Source organism: Zonotrichia leucophrys, chromosome 18 (assembly GCF_028769735.1).
Source record: "Zonotrichia leucophrys gambelii isolate GWCS_2022_RI chromosome 18, RI_Zleu_2.0, whole genome shotgun sequence".
NCBI classification, from domain to species: domain Eukaryota; kingdom Metazoa; phylum Chordata; class Aves; order Passeriformes; family Passerellidae; genus Zonotrichia; species Zonotrichia leucophrys.
In genome coordinates this window covers 264,249-268,209 of record NC_088187.1, presented here as the reverse complement: position 1 = coordinate 268,209, position 3,961 = coordinate 264,249, and the positions used below count along the sequence as shown (strand labels likewise).

The window sequence follows — 3,961 nt, the reverse complement described above, 5'->3', positions numbered from 1 at the left end:
ATTGCAGGGGAAGAGGGCACAGATGGAGGAGACCATAGCTGGTTTGCTGTGGGGAACAAACATCTCCAGACCCCAGATGGGATTTCTGGGGAAGGCTTCTATTCCCCTGCTGCTGGCATGCCTCAGTGGTTTTGGGAAAAGGAAGCGTGTCACCACCTGTGCTGCCATTGTACTGGCAGCAGGGTGCAGGCCTGTGGGAATGCAGAGCCTGCCTCATGGGTTTGGCCTGGGCTGTTGGGCTCAGGAAGTTTCTGGGCCAGGGCCATCACTTGGCCTCTTGATGTTTCTGGGAGTTGAAGTTTCTCCTACTGGTCCTGGTCCCCCTTTGCGGGCCAGTTTTGGGGTTCCTGGTCCATCATGGGCCAGGGCCCCCAGGGCCTTTTCCTTCTCTGGCACTGCTCTGCTCGCCTGCTGCTCTTTTCCTTTTCGATCAAAAAAAAAAAAAATTAAAATGAAATAAAAAGGATTGAAAATAGCGGGCAGCAGCTCTGAAGCACTGAAGCATTGAAGGGCCAGAAAAGCACATTCCAAAGTTGTTCAAATTGTTTGAAATTGTTTGAAACTGTTGTAAGACTGTCAATGGTTTTTTGATAACTATTGATGGGACTCTTTTGCAGCAAGTCTGTTTTCAGGACCAAAAAGGACTCTCAGATGTCCAAAAGAAACAACTTCAGCCCATGGACTGTTCCTGAAACTCAGCTGCTTGGACTTGAATTTTCTTTGCATTGTTTTTTGCATTTTCTTAGATTGTAGGATTGTTTTAGTGATTTGTTAGTATTGTATATTTTACAGATGAAGAAATTTCCTGTTCATTTCACATCAGCATTTTTCTTTTTAATTTATACAATTTAGAAAGGTGAGATATTGCAGACATTTTTTCACAGAAATCCTTTCTTTGGGATTTGTGCATCTTCTGGGAAGCAAAGGCCCCAGAAGAAGAATGTAAACAATTGTTATCGGCTGCTGTGAAATGTAGCAGGTGATCCTGTGATTGGCTCATGCTCCGTGTTTACAATTGGGGGCCAATCACAGAAGCAAGCTCAGGGACACATTCCCTGGACACAGAACTTTGTTATTCATTCTTTTCTATTCTATTCTTAGCTTAGCAGCCTCTGCAACCTCTCTCCTTATTGTTTTTAGTATAGTTATAATGTATTATATATCATATATCAATAAATCCAGCCTTCTGATCATCAACTGAGATTCTCATCCATCTCTCTCACCATAAAGACCTCTTCAGGTCGCTGTAATAGCAGACTAAATAAAGGGAGTTACATTTTTTCTGCCTTCAGTTTAAAAGTCATCTTTTTTTTTTTTTTTTAAGTGGAGTCGATCATGAGTAAAGAGAAAACAGTAAGATACAGTCAAAACCAGGAGAAGAAATGAACCCAACAGGAGTCAGGATGAACTGTAAAAAAAGAAGGTAGGAGTTTTGGTGATGGTGGGATTTATTCACACATTGTTTGTTTGTGGGGTAGGGGTTTTTTTGTGTGTTTTTGTTAGTTTAGTTTAAATTTTTCTCCTGAAGTGACAGGCAGTAGATCTGTGAAACTCCTTGTCAGATGGTATGGTGGATTAAGGAAGTTTGGTTAAAAGGGCAGCCTGAATGAGTACTTGAAAGACAGGGGTATTTAAAGTTACTAACCAGATAATATCTATATCTGCTTTATTAATCCCCTGAATCGAAGTGTTTTTCTTTTTTTAATCTAAATACATGTTACCTCAAATGGAAAAAAATAATTATAAGAGGTCGTGGTAAAAAGGCTTGGTAAGTGTGGTAAATTTCTACGTAGTGTTAGTCTATTCACTCTGGAAAATGTTGTATCCAGATGGAGATGACAGAGAAGGATGTAAATTTCCTTGCCGCGTTCTCAGCTGTGCAGTCACATGGACTGAATGCTCTTGCCCAGCAGGAACAGCCCCAGCAGCTCCATACTTGCAGTTACAGTAGAGGACACAGCCATCTCTGTGCAGCTGTTTGGCCAGCTCAAGCTGATGGTTGTTCATCAGCTTGTCATTTATTACTACTATTAGTGGTTTTCCTTTCTCTAGAGTCTCCAGGCAGCTACCAGCACCTACGAGAGGAACAGAAAACATGGTGAGAGAACAAATATCCCCCTACTCGCTGCTGAAAGAGGGGAGCCTCTTGAACAACCCAGCTGTGGAGCTCAGCACTCCCAGCCAGCTCACCCCGGGATGGAGAGACCTCATCCCACGGAGCTCCCGCAGCCCCAGAAGCAGCCGGGCTGTACCTGCGTGGCTGACGACCAGGTCTGCGCTCTGCAGCTCCTCAGCCAGCGAGTCCTTGAACCGGAACGCTTCCACCGCCACGGCCGGGCTGCTGCTGGGCTGCGGCAGCGAGCCCCGGCCCGCCTGCAGCACCAGCTTCTGGTCCCCACGGCTCTGCAGCGCCTGCGGGCACGGCACCGGGGAATGGAGGCGATAACGGGGGCGGAGAAGATGGTGGGGAGGGGGGATGGAGAGAGAGATGGAGAAGAAGGGGGGGATGACGGAGGTGGAACGACGGGGGTGAGGCGGGGATAGAGAGGCTGTGTGAGGGCTCTGCCCAGCTCCCGACGGCCTCGGCCCCGGCCCCGGTATCACTGCCCCCTCCCCGTTCCACAGGCCATCCCTCCCCTTCCTCCAGCCAGAAACACTTCATGCTTCTCCGCCGGGCACCCCCGAACCGCCCAGACGGCCTCAGGCACCCCGGCACCGCTGCCGGGACGCGGCAGGGAGGGCGGGGCAGTCCGCGGCGCACAGGCGCCAGCCCCGGGAGGGCAGGCCCGGGCCCGGGCCGGGGTCGGTGTCGGTGTCTCGGCCGGCTGACCTGCAGCGCGGGCGGGGAGCGGGCCGTGGCGATCAGCTCATCGAAGCTGGTGGTGCCCACGGTGACGAACGCAGACTGCATGGCCGCCGGGCCGAGCCGGGACAGGACGGCTGTGGGGCGCCAGGGGGCGCCGCCCGCCCACGCAGAGCTCCCGAAATGGCGGGCGGGAACGCTTCCTTCCCTCCCTGTCCCTCCTTGTCTTTCCTTGTGCCTCCCTGTCCCTCTTTGTCCTTCCCTGTCCCTTACCGTGGCTTCCTCTTCATGGGTTTTTCCCGTCCGCCCGTTTCGGCGGGGCTGGTGCCACTGAGCCGTGAGGTTCTCCCTCACGGTACCGCACCAGCAGCGATGGTGGCCACTCTAACGAGCCCACTGTCCGTTTACGCGTTTAGAGGCGTAGCCAAGACTGTTCCAGGTTTTTAGATTTTCAAGGAGAAGAGGTAAAAAATAAATTTGGAAAAGGGATTCGAAAAGTTTTGGCCTGCACGTGTTATTTCAGCCTTGGGGACGCACATAACTCGCGGACGGCCTGTGTGGGTGTGTTCAGAAGTGCCATTGCCAGAGCAGGGCCACAGCCACCCTCCTTTTACAGACTGACACTGGCCCAAGCCTCCCACAACACTTACTGGGAGAGTAACACTTTAACTTCTACCCCAAAATCATGAATATTAAATGTGCTAACACAGTTATGAATATTAGATGTGGTAAATGTGTTCACTGAAGAGTAAGAATGACCCCTGAACAGTTGCACAAACAGAGCTGGCAGTTTTGTCCTTATTAGTAAGTGTTACACAATGCATAATTTGCTACAAAGATAAACCAAAGTTAGACATCTAAATCTATTTATTCCCTGAATTAAAGTCAACAGATGAGGTCCCAACTGTATACACAGTTGTGTATACATGGTGTTGGAAGAAGGATGCAGCTTCTTGTGGAAACCTCTGACTGCCATGTTAATGCCTTGTTCACAATGCTCATTAGCCCCCTGTTGTTTTCATTTAGTATCATGAGCCACGCTGAAATGTATTTATTTTTTGATTAAAGCAAATAGTGCTGACAGCAGACACTGTCTGGGGGGAAAATGCTGTAAAAGAAAACATTGCTGGTGTCCTGAGTGCACAGGGACTTAGTGGC

At 49.5% G+C, this 3,961-nt stretch overlaps 1 protein-coding gene and 1 long non-coding RNA gene across 2 annotated transcripts; one reads left to right on the top strand and one right to left on the bottom strand.

Annotated features, from left to right (window-relative positions):
* Positions 1 to 1,108: 1,108 nt before the first annotated feature.
* Positions 1,109 to 2,257, top strand: LOC135455388 (uncharacterized). Its single transcript, XR_010442317.1, has 3 exons — positions 1,109 to 1,240; positions 1,325 to 1,423; positions 2,053 to 2,257. It is a non-coding gene; the product is annotated as an uncharacterized LOC135455388 (long non-coding RNA).
* Positions 1,356 to 3,000, bottom strand: LOC135455387 (UDP-N-acetylglucosamine transferase subunit ALG13 homolog). The gene is made up of 3 exons (XM_064728545.1): positions 2,831 to 3,000; positions 2,253 to 2,412; positions 1,356 to 2,075 (listed from the first exon to the last, which is right to left on the bottom strand). The coding sequence occupies exons 1-3, from the start codon at positions 2,909 to 2,911 to the stop codon at positions 1,801 to 1,803; spliced, it is 516 nt and encodes a 171-aa protein (XP_064584615.1). The 5' UTR covers positions 2,912 to 3,000; the 3' UTR covers positions 1,356 to 1,800.
* Positions 3,001 to 3,961: the final 961 nt, after the last annotated feature.

What these genes read in the sequence shown, in the direction of transcription:
- LOC135455387 (XM_064728545.1), bottom strand. Translation starts at nt 2,911, where the DNA reads ATGCAGTCTGCGTTCGTCACCGTGGGCACCACCAGCTTCGATGAGCTG. An exon ending in GCTCCCCGCCCGCGCTGCAG is followed by an intron (nt 2,413 to 2,830) that starts GTCAGCCGGCCG and finishes CCGTGCCCGCAG; the next exon opens with GCGCTGCAGAGCCGTGGGGA. An exon ending in CCTGGTCGTCAGCCACGCAG is followed by an intron (nt 2,076 to 2,252) that starts GTACAGCCCGGC and finishes TTCCTCTCGTAG; the next exon opens with GTGCTGGTAGCTGCCTGGAG.